At 54.6% G+C, this 13,149-nt stretch overlaps 2 protein-coding genes across 11 annotated transcripts in view; both read right to left on the bottom strand.

Annotated features, from left to right (window-relative positions):
* On the bottom strand, positions 1-3,780 carry LOC126064255 (death domain-containing membrane protein NRADD-like). 3 transcript variants are annotated; one of them, XM_049863097.1, is made up of 4 exons: positions 1,282-3,780; positions 985-1,174; positions 727-869; positions 1-627 (listed from the first exon to the last, which is right to left on the bottom strand). In XM_049863097.1, the coding sequence occupies exons 2-4, from the start codon at positions 1,161-1,163 to the stop codon at positions 308-310; spliced, it is 642 nt and encodes a 213-aa protein (XP_049719054.1). In that variant the 5' UTR covers positions 1,164-1,174; positions 1,282-3,780; the 3' UTR covers positions 1-307. The 3 variants fall into 3 exon arrangements, with proteins under 3 accessions (XP_049719054.1, XP_049719055.1, XP_049719056.1); XM_049863098.1 differs by having other exon boundaries at positions 985-1,538; positions 3,525-3,780; XM_049863099.1 differs by having other exon boundaries at positions 3,525-3,780.
* A 110-nt stretch (positions 3,781-3,890) lies between these two features.
* The window catches only part of NBEAL2 (neurobeachin like 2), a 34,598-nt gene continuing 25,339 nt past the window's right edge, over positions 3,891-13,149 (bottom strand). For 7 of the 8 annotated variants that reach the window (XM_049861675.1, XM_049861677.1, XM_049861676.1 and 4 more), the window contains 16 exons: positions 12,832-12,956; positions 12,597-12,737; positions 12,289-12,419; positions 12,060-12,169; positions 11,846-11,963; positions 11,649-11,746; positions 11,458-11,574; positions 6,794-6,883; positions 6,605-6,714; positions 6,286-6,458; positions 6,087-6,181; positions 5,721-5,837; positions 5,466-5,624; positions 5,239-5,387; positions 4,760-4,895; positions 3,891-4,678 (listed from right to left, as the gene is read on the bottom strand). In XM_049861675.1, coding sequence (XP_049717632.1) covers positions 4,577-4,678; positions 4,760-4,895; positions 5,239-5,387; positions 5,466-5,624; positions 5,721-5,837; positions 6,087-6,181; positions 6,286-6,458; positions 6,605-6,714; positions 6,794-6,883; positions 11,458-11,574; positions 11,649-11,746; positions 11,846-11,963; positions 12,060-12,169; positions 12,289-12,419; positions 12,597-12,737; positions 12,832-12,956 — 1,971 coding nt within the window. In that variant the 3' untranslated portion in view covers positions 3,891-4,576. The remainder of the gene's footprint in view (positions 4,679-4,759; positions 4,896-5,238; positions 5,388-5,465; positions 5,625-5,720; positions 5,838-6,086; positions 6,182-6,285; positions 6,459-6,604; positions 6,715-6,793; positions 6,884-11,457; positions 11,575-11,648; positions 11,747-11,845; positions 11,964-12,059; positions 12,170-12,288; positions 12,420-12,596; positions 12,738-12,831; positions 12,957-13,149) is intronic. The other variant, XM_049861678.1, reaches the window with a different exon arrangement.

Here is a 13,149-nt window from a genome sequence, read left to right as displayed (position 1 = left end):
CCAAAGTTTCCTTTAATATGGGATACAAAAGTAGAAAAAACAGCTGAGGCTAAGTAAGGAGAGGTGGGGTGGCGATGAGGAGGGTAGGACCATCCCTCACTTCCCACTCTCACCAATCCTGGTCCTTGTCCTAGAGGAGGATAGGACAAGGGAAAGTGAGTGGCGACCAGATCTTTTGTGTCTTCCCAGAGCAGAGCAGGCTGAGGCCAATACCAGAAAGCCCATGAAGGGAGTGCATATAGGGAGATGGGAGAGGTAGGGAGCACCAGAACAGGTTCCCTGAAAGGCCAGGCTGTAGAGGCATGGCTCACACCACAGAGCAGCCTTCAGCCAGAGGACTCAGGATCCGGGCCACATCTTCACGGTCCATGGCAGCCAGGGCATCCTCTAGTGCTCTGAGGGTGGCTCCATTGCCTTCCCGGATGGCCCAGTCCCTCAGCAGGGTGTAGGCTGGAGCCTGGCCCTGGGCCAGGGTCTCTACAGCCTCAGCCCGGTAGCCCAGGTGCCCTGCCAGGCCCTGCCAGCCCTTATCAGGTTCACCCGCTGCCTCCAGGAGCCGCTCCACTTCCTCCTGCTGCTGTCGAGGGAGATGAAGGTAAAGTCGGCTGCCAAGCTCAGGATTTGGTCCTGGGGTGGGAGACAGGAGGGGCACATGAGGGTCAGACAAGGGCCTGGGTAGCTGGGCAGGGCTGGGTCAGAAGGACTATACTGGGGAAGGGGACTCACCCTGGCTGGGGGTGCAAGGTTCCAGGCCTTTGGGAGGGTCCAGGAAGACACTGCTATCCCCACACATCTGGACCCTGTCAAGGCCCCCCAGCTCTGCAGTCCGAGCCTTGGCTAGCTGCTGTCTTTGCTTATGTGAGCGCCAGCTGTAGGGAACAGGGATACCTGCCAGCCTGCTCCCACCTTCACTAAGATAGAGGGAACTGGCTGGGAGCCCAGACAGGGAGGGGGGTGCCACAGGGCGGTACCCACACCACCTACCACTTGAAGGCCACGTAGGCCAGCAGACCCAGGACCACAGCAGCCAGGAGGGCACAGTAGACTGGGATGATGCTGCCTGAGGCCCCTGGAGGCTCAGGGGGGAATGGGGAGGAGGTATTGGGGGTCAGGGCTCCCCCTGCCCCTACCCACACCCCTTCCCTGTCCCTGTCCTGCCCCATCAGGGTCTTCTCTGTGGAGGAAAAGGACAGATACTGTCAGGGGCAAAAAACTGAGTCTAGGATTCCTGGGCCACCTCACCTAGGCCTTGCTGCCTAAAAGGTTTGAAAACATACTTACTGTGTAGAGTCAAATGGTCATACCACAGGAACAGCAGCTGACTGTGTCTCCACCCTCATTTCCCACAGCCTCCCCTTGCTTGCCACTCTGGACACCTAGCGCTTCCCAGGTGTGCCCAGTTCTCCCATGCTTCCAAGTTTCTCTCGCTGTTTCCTCCACTTTCTCCATCCAGTAAATGGACAGGAATCCCCTTCTCTGGGAAGCCTTCCTTGATCTCCCGGATCTCTCCCTTTCCTGGCTCCAACTGTACCTATTATCTTGTCCAAAAAAAAAAAAAAAATTACGATTCCTTTTATGATCTAGGGTCCCTGGGTGGTGCAAACAGTTTGTGTTCAACTACTAACCAAAAGGCTGACAGTTCAAACCCACTCAGTGGCACTGCAGAAGAAAGGCCTGGCAATCTGCTTCCATAAAGACTACAGCCAAGAAAACCCTAGACAGCAGTTCTACTCCGGAACACATGGGGTTGCCATGAGTCAGAATTGACAGCAACGGGTTTGCTTTTTGGTACCATCACCCTAAACTGTGTGTCCTATCTCCCCTGCCAGGTCTGGGCTCTGAGAGTCTATTGATTCATGTTCGTCCCTATGGGGATCTACGTGCACAGAAGACTTTGTAAATTTTTGCAAAATAAAACTGAACTGGAAAAGAAAGAAACGCTGCTGCTTTTGCCTGAGAAGCACTTTTCCTCCCAATCTAGTGCACATAGGGCACAGGGAATGGAGGCTCTAGAGCCTGTGACTGGACTTATGTGTGACCCACCCATCTGGGGTACCTTCCAGCCTGCCCAGTGCCCAAGATCGGGATTGAGAGGTGCTTTTTTTTTTACCCACATGGGCCATGCCCTCCCTGAGCCTGGAGTTGTGAAGCCTGGCTCTGCTGCCTGGCAGGGCCCTCTGGGGCTGCATCTCTAGAAGGGGTTGGAATGCCACAGCCAGCACCCAGGCAAGGGAGCTGGGAGGCTTCTTTTGAGTCCAGATGACCAGGGGGAAAAGTCTCAGGCCTGACATCAGAAGTCCCTTGGGTAGTTTGCCTCTTCCCTGCTCCCCTGCCCTCTCCTCCCCCACTCCACCATTCCATCCTGATGCACTCTGGGGATCATGCTCCTCCCCCTGCCTATTCAGATCAGTTTCCTCCTTTGTCAGATGGGGTGAGGGTGTCAGGTCCCAGACAGAGCTGACCCCAGCTGGCCAAAGCCAGAGGGGCCAGCATGCAGCCCAGGATGGAGGGGGGTAGGTTAGAAACCACTCTGTCTCAAAGACCTTGGCAACACCTGGTCTGAGTCCAAGGATGGCAGAAGAGGACCAGGGAGACATGTCCTCTGGTCCCCACCTCAGCCAGAGCCCGGCCAGAGAGATGGGCAAAGACTTACTGGCCAATGGAAGGCCCACTCCTAGACTTCTCAGCATGCGCCCAGGACCCCAACACCTTAAGGCCCCGAGGCAGGACTTCCCAGAGTGACACTGCTCTCACTCCTGCCTCCAAGGTCAGCGTCCAGCCCTCGCCTCTGCTCAGAGGCTGGCAGGGAGGGTTCAGGAAGGGCAGAGGGGATGTGGGCCCAGAGGGCCCCTAGTGCTGTCTCATCCAGGAATTCCAAGAGAACCTGAAGGCTAGAAACATGAAGGATAGGGTCGTTAATCCTGCTGGGACCCACTGAGGCCTGGGGAAGAGAGGCCCCAGGTTTGGGTGCAGGGGAATCTGCATAGAGAAGGGGTGGAGAAGACAACCTAAGGCCTTGCAACTCTCCAACATCCACCACTTCACAAACACAGCTGGGTGCACCTCAGGGACTCCAATCTCACTTCGGTGCGGGCCTTGTGCCCATGTGTGTGATTAAGTTCAAGCCAGCACTGTGGCCAAGTGAGTCTGGGCTGTGGTGGCCCCTGCCACGTGTGAGGTGTGTACATTTGTGTGACCTCCCACACGAGGGGCTCTTCCGGGGTCCTGGTTGGTGGGCGAGCTTGTGACCAGAGCGCACAGCAGCAGACAGGCTGAGGTTCTCTCGATCCCACCACGAACTGCAGGATTGGGGTCTTCCCTCATCCCCAGACCCACAAAATATGCATACGCGATGCAACCCCACACGTCCACACTACCCTGCCATCCCACCCACATCCCAACGGACGCGGGCCCCACGAAGCAAAACACCTACGGGACCGCAAGTCTTGAGGTGGGGACAGAGTCAGCCCTTGGCTCCCTCCGCCCAGCAAGACCCAGAGCTCCGTTCCCTAACGCTTCCTAACCTGCTGTGGCCGCGCCTCCGCAAGTCCCGGGATCCGCTCAGCCAGGCGGTGCTGGGGCCTCTGAGCCCGCTTGGCTCCCCTTGGGCGGGTAAGACAGTGCGGGAACCCTCGGAAGGCCAAGTTCTGTTCCGCCCCAGACGCGAGCGGCGGCGCGGGGCGGGACTAGGGGTTGGACCGAGAAGGGGCAGAGAAGCTGAGGGGGCGGGACGGGCGCCCCGGGCGGAGCTAGACCGACCGAGGTGGGGAGAAGGCCCGCCCGGGCCTTCTCCGCCTGCTTTCCCCACACCCCACCCCACCTCGCCCACCCCGCGAGGCCGAGCGGGAGGGCGGCCCACACCCCGCCCCGGGCGGCCCTGCCCACGCCTCGCGCGTCCGTAGACACAGCCCCGGCCAGGGTGGCGGGAGCGCATGAATGGTGTGCAGCGCCGGCCTGGTGAAGAACCGAGGGGGTGAAGAAACCTCGCACCGGGGAGAGGTGACGGGAAGCGGACCCGAGGGGCAGCGGCGGTGCGGCTGAGTAAACTGAGGCCCCAAGTCAGTGGAGGCCACGGGAAGGAGGCCAGTAGACCCAGGAGTGGGTAAGAGGCTAGGGGAACGTGAGCCAGGCTGGACCGAGAGTCAGCGACCCTGACGTAGTGACAAAGGAGACAGAGCAGCTACAAAACTAGGCTAGGTTTATTGCCGAGAACGGAAGAGCAGGGGCCGCCTTTAGGGATTTAAGGCCACGACCCGGCCCCTGTGCTCTGCCAGGACTTGGGGTTCAGGAGCCGGGGATCCCCACCCCAGACTGTGCAAAAGTGCAGCTGCGGCCAGAGAGGCCAGACGGGACTCAAGACGGCCCCTCTGCCGGCGAGGGGCGGGACTTCTTGGAGTGACACCGACCCCACCAATCCCTGAGCTGGGTGTGAGGGTAGGGCCCCGCCCACCGCCGGAGCGCGGACCCTCCGCCGCGAGGTTGCCTCCTCTTCTGCGTTCCCGCCGGCTTCTGGGCGGGGCCTCCCGGGGCGGGACCCGCTGGGGGCGGGGCGTGAGCAGCTGGGCGGGGCAGACCCTCAGTGCGCCTCACCCGGGTTGTACTCGGTCTCCCCGGACGATACCTGGGAGATGCGCCGCGAGGGCCGCCACAGCTTGCGCGCGAACTGGCCGCTGCGCACCTAGTGGGTGTAGGATGGGTGGTGTTAACCGGGGCCACCCCTCCCCGCCCTGTCCGAGGCCCACCCTGCCCCTATCCTCACCTCAGAGGGCTGTCCTGCGCCCACCACGATAAGCTTGCCGTCCTCTAGGCCCACGAGAATGTGGCTACGCTCCTTGGTCACGGCCACGCTGCGGATAGGCACCTTCATGGGCAGGGGAGGGGCAGCTGGGAGCAGTCTGGAGGAGGGGGCAGATACACAGGAACTCACGGCCGTATAAGGGGCCTGGACCTCCAGCAGACTGTTTCCCCATATGCCTGAGGAGGGGCCCCCCATCTCCCTCCTCATTTTAAGTATGGCTAAATTTAAATCCTTATCCAGAAGGGGATCTCCCATAGCTGTGTGGCTAAGGGAGGCCCAGGGCAACATCACCCCACTGGGGGATTAGGGGACAGGCTACAGGTCTTGAAGACTGCCCATGGTCATAGAAAGTGTGTGGGTCAATGAGGGGCACCCCCTAGTAGCCTCTGCCAATGACCACCACCCTGAGGGGCCATGAACCCATAAATGGCGGGGCTCACTTGTGAAGGTGGAGGATGTGTAAAGCGCATTGGGCTGTGCCCAGCAGAACAAAATCCTCAGTCACCACCAGGGCTGTGGGCTGCTCTGCCAGGGGCAGTGAAGCCCGCAGCCTCCCATTCACTGAGAACAGGTGCAAGGAGTAGGAGACCTGGAGGAAGCAGGAGGTGTCAGAAAAGACAGAATCCCTACCGCCCCTCTGCCTTGGCTGGGCACCACATCCCCATACCTGGGCCCCTGGACGCTCCTGTGTTGAGCTCTGTACCACAATCTGGCCCTCAGATCCCAGCGCCAGGTGGGACACAGGTCCAGGCAGTGTGGCCCCTGGGGGCTGCAGTGCTGCCACAAACTGGCCACGGCGTACGGTGTGGATGATCACAGTTCCATCCTAGAGGAAGGCAGCTTAGGATGCTGGGCAGGGCCTCTGGGCTCCAGGGGCAGTACCCGGCAAACCGCCCTCCCCAGGGCACAGGCATACACGCACCTCGGATCCAGACACAGCCATGTCGAGTTCAGTGCTGATGGCCACACAACTCACTGCAGCCTCGTGCCCATATAAGACCTGCACCGGCTTTGGCGCCAGCCCTACCGACAGACCGCCCTGTGGGGAGCCGGGGATGGCTCAGGACTGGGGGTATCCCACCACCCTGGCCCCTGGATGAGGAGGCTGAGGCTCAGGAGACTGAAGGCCCTGCCCAAGGCCAGTGAGGTGGCGGGTTTTGGCGCTCCAGCCTTGCTCACAGTAGTGGAGGGAAAGGGAAGATGGGGGCAGGACTGGAGGCCCACTGAGGGGCAGATGGGCTACAGATCTGGGCTGTGGGGACTGGCATGGGCTGCCCACCAGGCACACCTGCTGCAGGAGCCGCCACACCATGCATGTGGCGTCCCGGGAGCCTGAGATGAGGTAGATGCCACAAGTGTCCAGTGCAAGGCAGGTTACTACATCTGCGTGGGGAGGGACAGGCAGACAGAGCAGTCACGCCCTCCCTGGCCACCTTCAGAGCCCCACCTGCATGCCTCATCCTCACCCGCTCCAAGGCTGTTCATACCAAGGTGGCGGCTCAGCTGGTTCAACAGCTTGCCACGGGGTAGTGCAGTCACTCGCAGGCTGCCATCCCAGTGGCCACCACTGAACAACAGCTTTCCGTCGGGGGCCACTGCCAGTACTTGCCCACTCACAGCGTTGCCTGGCACCCATGGGCCACTCAGAAGTCGCTGCATCCTGACCAGTGATGAGGATGGTAGGTGAGGCCAGGCCACGTAGGAGAGACCCAAACTCTCAGGGATCTTGCCCAGACCTCTCCCCAGCAGCCAGCCTATGCTTTGATTGGGTGGAGAAATGACCCCCACCACAGCCCCATGTCCTACTTGGGGTTGCCTATGGTGGGATCTTTGCTGAAGCTGAAGTAGTTTCTTATGTTTCGGTCATAGGGCAACCAGCTGTGGGTGCCCAGCAGCCCATTGGCGCTCACGGTCACCTGTAGGCGGGAGGGGGGAGTGGTGGGTTTCAGGTAGTCAGAGATGGAGCTAAGGTGGGGCCCCACCCAGTGCACTTACCAACAGGTCTGGGGAGCCCTGGGTGATGAAGGAGTGGGGTTGCCGGTGGGGGACCACAGCCAACACCAGGGGCACACGGTCACTGACAACCTGCAGGGTACAGTGCAGGGCTGGCTCTACCAAGTGGCCAGCAGGGGTCCTCGCTGCACTGTCTGCTCCCTGGGGCACCACCCCTTCCTCTGTTTTCTACTCCCAGGGGCCACAGGCTAGGCATCATAGAGGCAGACTTCCCCCCTTAGAAACTGGCCTGAGACGAGTGGGCCTTCAGGATGGTATCTCAGACAGTGAGATAGCAGCCAGGAGAAGGAAGATCTTTTCCGAGTCTCAAGCTTGGTCCTGTTCCTCCCACCCCATTACTCCATGTTCCCCCAGCCTGCTGGCATGGGGAGAAAAAAAAACAACTGCTGTGAAGTCAATTCTGACTCATGGCGACCTCATGTGTGTCAGAGTGGAATTACACTCCATAGGGTTTTCAGTGGCTGATATTTTGGGGCTAGATCATCAAGCTTTTCTTCCAAGGTGCCTCTGGGTGGACTCTAACCTCCAACCTTTCTGTTAACAGCCAAGTGCACTGTTCTTTTTGTTAGGTGCCATCCAGTCGGTACCAACTCACAGTGACCCTACGTACAATAGACCGGAACACGGCACCATCCTCACAGTCCTCTTCACTTTGAGCAAGCAAGGTTGTGTCATCTGCATATCGCAGGTTGTTAATGACCCTTCCTCCAATCCTGATGCCGCATTCTTCCTCATAGAGTTCAGTTCCTTAGATTATTTGCTCAGCATACAGATTGAATAAGTATGGTAAAAGGATGCAACCCAGACACATAGCTTTCCTGATTTTAAACCACGCAGTATCCTTTTAGGTGTTCAAACGACTGCCTCTTGGTCTAAGTACAGGTTCCTCATGAACACATTAAGTGTTCTGGAATTCCCATTTTTTGCAATGTTATCCATAATTTGTTGTGATCCACAGTCAAATGCCTTTGCATAGTCAATAAAATACAGGTAGACGTCCCTCTGGTATTCTCTGCTTTCAGCTAAGATGCATCTGGCACCAGCAGTGATATCCCTTGTTCCACTTCCTTTTCTGAACCTGGCTTGAATTTCTGGCAGTTCTTTGTCGATGTACTGGTGCAACCATTTTTGAATTATCTTCAGCAAAATTTTACTTGCACGTGACATTAATGATATTGTTCAATAATTTCCACATTCTGTTGGATCACCTTTCTTTGGAATGGGCACAAATATGGATCTGTCCCAGTTGGTTGGCCAGGTAGCTGTCTTCCAAATTTCTTGGCATAGACGAGTGAGCGCTTTCAGCATTGCATCATTTGTTGAAACATCTCATTTGGTATTCTGTCAATTCCTGGAGTCTTGTTTTTTCCCAATGTCGTCAGTATAACTTGGACTTCTTCCTTCCATACCATCGATTCTTCATCATATGCTACTTCCCAAAACAGTTGAATGTCAAACAATCTTTTTGGTACAGTGACTCCGTATATTTCTTCCATCTTCTTTTGATGCTTCCTGCATCGTTCAAAATTTTGCGCAGAGAATCCTTCAATATTGCAACTCGAGACTTGAATTTTTTCCTCAGTTCTTTCAGCTTGAGAAACACCAAGTGTGTTCTTCCCTTTTGGTTTTCTATCTCCAGGTCTTTGCACATTTCATTATAATACTTTACTTTGTCTTTTTGAGCTGCCCTTTGAAATCTTCTGTTCAGCTCTTTTACTTCATCATTTCTTTAGTTTGCCTTAGCTACTCTAGGTTCAAGAGCGAGTTTCAGTCTCTTCTGACATCCATTTTGGTCTTTTCTTTTTTTCCTGTCTTTTTCATGACCTTTTGCTTACTTCATGTATAATGTGCATGACGTCATCCCACAACTGGTCTGGTCTTTGATCATTAGTGTTCAATGCATCCAATCTATTCTTGAGATGGTCTCTAAATTCTGGTGGAATATACTCAAGGTCGTACTTTGGCTCTCATGGACTTGTTTTAATTTTATTTAGCTTCAACTTGAACTTGCATCCAAGCAATTGATGGTCTGTTCCACAGTCAGCCCCTGGCCATGTTCTGACTGATGATATTATACTTCTCCATCGTCTCTTCCCACGGATGTAGTCGATTTGATTCCTGTGTATTCCATCTGGCAAGGTCCACATGTATAGTCACTGTTTATGTTGTTGAAAAAGGTATTTGCAATGAATAAGTTGTTGGTCTTACAAAGTTCTATCATGTGATCTCTGGCGTTGTTTCTATCACCAAGGCCATATTTCCCAACCATGACCCTTTTTCTTTGTTTCCAACTTTCACATTCCAATCATCAGTAATTATAAATGCTTTTTTGTGCGTGTGTGCTTTAGGTAAAAGTTTACAGCTCAAGTTCGTTTCTCGTACAAAAATTTATACACACATTGTTATGCGACCCTAGTTGCTATCCCTATAACGTGACAGCACACTCCTCCTTTCCACCCCAGGTTTCCCATGTCCATTCAACCAACTCCTATCCCTTTCTGCCTTCTCATCTCACCTCCAGACAGGAGCTGCCCATTTAGTCTCCTGTATCTACTTGAACTAAGAATCGCACTCTTCACGAATATCATTTTATATCTTATAGTCCAGTCTAATCTTTGTCTGAAGAGTTGGCTTCAGGAATAGTTTTAGTTCTGGGTTAACAGAGAGTCTGGGGGCCATGTCTTCTGGGGTTCCTCCAGTCTCAGTCAGACCGTTAAGTCTGGTCTGGAATTTGAATTCTGCATTCCACTTTTCTCCTGCTCAGTCAGGGGCTCTGTTGTGCTCCCTGTCAGGGCAGTCATTGGTGGTAGCCAGGCACCAGCTAGTTCTTCTATTCTCACGGTGCTGGAGTCTCTGGTTTAGGTGGCCCTTTCTGTCTCTTGGGCTAATATTTTCCTTGTGTCTTCGGTGTTCTTCGTTCTCGTTTCTCCAGTGGATTGGGAGCAATCGATGCATCTTAGAGGGCTGGACACTAGCTTTTAAGATCCTAGATGCCACTCACCAAAGTGGGATGCAGAACATTTCCTTAATAAACTGTTATGCCAATTGACCTAGATGTCTCCTGAAACCATGGTCCCCAGCTCTGCCCCTCGAAGTGTTTGGTTGTGTTCAGGAAACTTCTTAGCTTTTGGTTTAGTCCAGTTGTGCTGACTTCCCCTGTAATGTGTGTGGTCGTTCCCTTCACCTAATTCTTGTCTACTATCTAGTTAGTGAATTCCCCTCTCCCTCCCTCCCCACCCTCGTAACCATCAAAGAAAGTTTTCTTCTGTGTTTAAACCTTTTCTTGAGTTCTTATAATAGTGAGTCTCATAAAATATTTGTCCTTTTGAGACTGGCTGATTTCACTCAGCATAATGCCTTCCAGATTCATCCATATTATGAGATGGTTTGTGGAGTCATTGTTGTTTTCTATCATCGCGTAGTATTCTATTGTGTGGCTATACCATAATTTGTTTATCCATTTGTCTGTTCATGTGCACCTAGGTTGTTTCCATCTTTTTGCTATTGTGAACAGTGCTGTAATCAACATGGGTGTGGATATACCTATCAATGCATCTTGACTGCATGTGAGATCAATTTCAGACTGCAGAAAGTTGGTTAAAAAAATCTTTAATTTCTTCATCTTTGGCATTAGTGGTTGGTGTGTAAATTTGAATAATAGTTGTATTAGTTGGTCTTCCTTGTAGGCATATGGATATTATCCTATCACTAACAATGTTGTACTTCAAGATAGATCTTGAAATGTTCTTTTTGACAATGAATGCAACACTGTTCCTCTTCAATATGTCATTTCTGGTATAGTAAACCATATGATTGTCTGATTCAAAATTGCCAATACTAGTCCATTTCAGCTCACTAATGCCTAGGATTTCAATATTTATGTGTTCCTTTTAATTTTTGACAGCTTCCAATTTTTTTTGTTTTATTTCCAATTTTCCTAGATTTACACTTCATACATTTCCTATTCTTATTATTAATAGATGTTTGCAGCTGTTTCTTCTCATTTTGAGTCCTGGCACCTCAGCAAGTGAAGGTCCCAAAAGCTTGACTCCATCTACATCATTAAGGTCAATTCTACTCTGAGGAGGCAGCTCTTCCCCAGTTGTTTTTGAGTGCCTTCCAACCTGAGGGGCTCATTTTCGGCACTATACCAGACAGTGTTCCGCTGCTATTTCTAAGGTTTTCACTGGCCAGTTTTTTTAGAAGTACATCGCCAGGTCCTTCTTCCTAGTCTGTCTTAGTCTGGAAGCTCCCCTGAAACCTGTCCACTATGGGTGACCTTGCTGGTAGCATCCAGCATTATAGTGACACGCAAGCCACCACAGTACGAAAAACTGACAGACAAGTGGTGGTTGACTACGTTAGAAGAGCCTAAAAACCAGTAAGGATGGGGGCAACATTCTGGGGTGCAGGCAGGAAGGTGAGGTAGGGTGTCCCAGGCTATATCTCTCCCTCCTATTCTTCCAAAGGCTTTCAGAAGATGGTTAGGTGGGTCATCACCTTGTCATGGCCCTCAGGAACAGGGTACCCCCTCCCATACTCCTTTCACATTCAGTTTTTTTCCCAAGATACCTTAAAACCAGTGACTTTGATTTAGACTTCTCAGCTGCCCCAAGGTGGAAACTGAGGCCCTGCCTTCCTCTCACCTCTGCAAAGAAGGCCTTGAGCTGGTCCAGGTGCTGAAAGATGCTAGGGGAATTAGTGTCCAGACGTTCAAGGCGGTAGGCTGCTTCCTCAGCTGAGAGCCGGGCTGGATGTGGCTCCTGTGGGTGAGTACCCAGTCAGCATCCCAGCATGGGCATCCCTGACACATGGGCATTCTCCAACCAGGCCTTACCTTCAGCAGCTGACAAGGGGTCTGCCCAAAGTTGCTGATAATACCCTCCAGAGCCTTCCGTTCCCGCTCATCCGCCACGTGGTCCAGGTCCACAGCTCCTGGGCAGGTAAGCAGAGCAGTCAGGCTTCCATCTTGCTGTTTGCTCTCACCCCTCCACACCTGTCCTCAGCCTCCGCTGCGTCCAGGGCACCACCCACCCTCGTAGGTGCAGTAATAGAAGACATTGAGGGCCTCCTCGGCTGCAGGCCCCCGCTGTTTGTAGCCAAAGATGAGGTCAATCCACTCGTGCAGGTGGGCAGACACATACTCCGACTCCTGGGGTTAGGGAGGGGGCAGTCAGTCCAGGGACAGCTGACCTGTACCCTGACCCCTCACTACTGGCTGCCCACCGCTCTGTGGTCACCTCCTCACCAGAGCCCGGCGGTGCTGCTGGATGAAGTCCTCGGGAGAGCTGGCCCACGGCGGCAGCACCACATCACCCACCTTCTCGTTGCTCAGCTGGAGGCAGCCCAGGTCAAAGCCTAGCACAGGGGCCAGGTCAGCTGTACCCCTGCGCCATCCTCGCCCGATTCCTGGCCACCCCACCCTGTGTCCTCCATCCCCCTGCCCCCTACTGTCGCTGCCGGCACCTCGCTCCTACCATTCTGGTTCTCCAGGAAGTCAGGGAAGTAGAAGAACTCTGGGATGAGCTCCTTCACATCGGCGGGGCTCTCCAGGCGGGTCTGCCAGGCAGCTGCCACCGAGTGGAACTGCCGGTCAGAGCAGTCAAAGCTGGGGAGGGGCACAGGGGCCAGGGTGAGGTGGGAGAACAAGGACAGGGAGGGAGCGGTATAGCTGGGAAAAAGGAGCCAGAGGTGGGCCCAGGATGTCTGGAGACCTGCCTGCCCCCCGATTGGCCCATCACCCCTTGCTCTCTGCCCCCTGTCCCCCCCCGCTGCCCTGCCGTACCGGCCACTCTGCAGCTGGACGTGCAGGGAAGTGAAGGGCTCAGTGCGGATGAGGTAGTGCATCACGCCTGCTGCGTTGGAGTAGTGGGTCCCATAGTGGAACTTGTCAATGGTGCCCGCTGGGTCCTCAAAGCTCTCGTACCTGGGGCCACAGGTTGGGGGTGGAGGAAGTCAGCAGAAGCTCGCCCCTCTCCCATCCCCCACCCTCCTGAGCCCGGCCCTGCCCACGAGCTCACTTCTCCCTCACGAGCTGGGCATGCTTGGGGTTCACCACACCGATGGGCTTGGACAGGTCCCGGAAGACAGCCGGGTTGTTGAGGTCCAGGGCTGGGGACACGTAATCCTGCAGGACCCAGGGGAACTGGCCGCCCACCCAGGCAGGGGCTGCATGAGGGCCCTGTCAGCCTACCTGCCCACCCTGCTTTGCCCTCACCCTCAGGGAGACCAGCACAGAGGCCACAGATGGGGGAGCACCAGTTGAGCGGCCACAGGGGAGCAAAATGGACTGTCTTGGGACAGGATTCCTTTGGGGAGAACAGAGGCCTGGAGGGGTG

This window comes from Elephas maximus, chromosome 20 (genome assembly GCF_024166365.1).
Source record: "Elephas maximus indicus isolate mEleMax1 chromosome 20, mEleMax1 primary haplotype, whole genome shotgun sequence".
Taxonomy (NCBI): Eukaryota; Metazoa; Chordata; class Mammalia; order Proboscidea; family Elephantidae; genus Elephas; species Elephas maximus.
This window is presented reverse-complemented; position numbering and strand designations above follow the sequence as displayed.

What these genes read in the sequence shown, in the direction of transcription:
- LOC126064255 (XM_049863097.1), bottom strand. Translation starts at nt 1,163, where the DNA reads ATGGGGCAGGACAGGGACAGGGAAGGGGTGTGGGTAGGGGCAGGGGGA. An exon ending in GCCTACGTGGCCTTCAAGTG is followed by an intron (nt 870 to 984) that starts GTAGGTGGTGTG and finishes TGTTCCCTACAG; the next exon opens with CTGGCGCTCACATAAGCAAA. An exon ending in ACCTTGCACCCCCAGCCAGG is followed by an intron (nt 628 to 726) that starts GTGAGTCCCCTT and finishes CTCCCACCCCAG; the next exon opens with GACCAAATCCTGAGCTTGGC.